General features: G+C 51.4%; 1 protein-coding gene across 1 annotated transcript in view; it reads left to right on the forward strand.

The window, feature by feature from the left end:
* The window catches only part of LOC133543519 (zinc finger and SCAN domain-containing protein 29-like), a 1752-nt gene extending 1066 nt beyond the window's left edge, over window positions 1–686 (forward strand). Inside the window, exon 2 of the mRNA XM_061888123.1 lies at window positions 11–686. Coding sequence (XP_061744107.1) covers window positions 11–175 — 165 coding nt within the window. The 3' untranslated portion in view covers window positions 176–686. The remainder of the gene's footprint in view (window positions 1–10) is intronic.
* The last annotated feature ends 423 nt before the right edge of the window (window positions 687–1109 follow it).

The following is a 1109-nucleotide window of genomic DNA, read 5'->3' on the forward strand; positions in this document are numbered from 1 at the left end:
TTATCACTAGTGTCTCAAAGGGCTGCACAAACCACAACACAATGCACTACGAGATCCTCGGTGGGCCCACATAAGGGCAAGGAAAACTCACACCCAGTGGGACGTCGGTGACAATGATGACTATGAGAACCTTGGAGAGGACGAAAGCAATGGATGTCGAGCGCGTCTAACATGATACTGTGAAAGTTCAATCCATAATGGAACCAACACAGCCGCGAGAGTCCAGTCCAAAGCGGATCCAACACAGCAGCGAGAGTCCCGTTCACAGCGGAGCCAGCAGGAAATCATCCCAAGCGGAGGCAGATCAGCAGCGCAGGGATTTCCCAAGCCGATACACAGGCAAGCCTTCCATCCTGGGTCCCGACTCTGGACGAGCGGTCCATCCTGGGTCCCGAATCTGGACAGCCAGTACGTCATCCATGGCCACCGGATCGGACCGGACCCCCTCCACAAGGGAGAGTGGGACATAGGAGAAAAAGAAAAGAAACGGCAAATTAACTGGTCTAAAAAGGGAGTCCCTTTAAAGGCTAGCGTATACAAATGAGTTTTAAGGTGAGACTTAAATGTTTCTAATGTTACCGAGAGGGCATTCCAGAGTACTGGAGCCCGAAATGAAAACGCTCTATAGCCCGCAGACTTTTTTTGGGCTTTGGGAATCACTAATAAATCGGAGTCCTTTGAACGCAGATTTCTTGCCGGGTGGTCGACCCTCCAGCTTCCTCCCCGGGACCGGGAGGGACATACTATGTACCGGTAAGGATACAAGGGAGTATACACTGGGCGATGGTGGATTCGGGCTGTGAACAATCCATGATTCACCAAAACCTGGTTCGACCCGGGGTATTGAGTAAGGTTACACGGGTGCAGGTTAAATGTGTGCATGGGGATATTCACACGTATCCCATTGTGCCGGTGGAAATTTTTTTCAGGGGGGAAAAACATAGTGTTAAGGTGGTTTTAAGTTCGCGCCTAGCGCACCCCTTAATCTTGGGAACAAATTGGTCGGGATTTAAGGGGTTAATGAAGCAAAGTGCAGGGGTGCGTTCACGGACGGTAGGGAAAGGGGATACCCGCGCTGTTCTCATCGGCGACGCGAGATTATCCGACGC

The sequence above is a fragment of the Nerophis ophidion genome, linkage group LG26 (assembly GCF_033978795.1).
Source record: "Nerophis ophidion isolate RoL-2023_Sa linkage group LG26, RoL_Noph_v1.0, whole genome shotgun sequence".
NCBI lineage: Eukaryota > Metazoa > Chordata > Actinopteri > Syngnathiformes > Syngnathidae > Nerophis > Nerophis ophidion.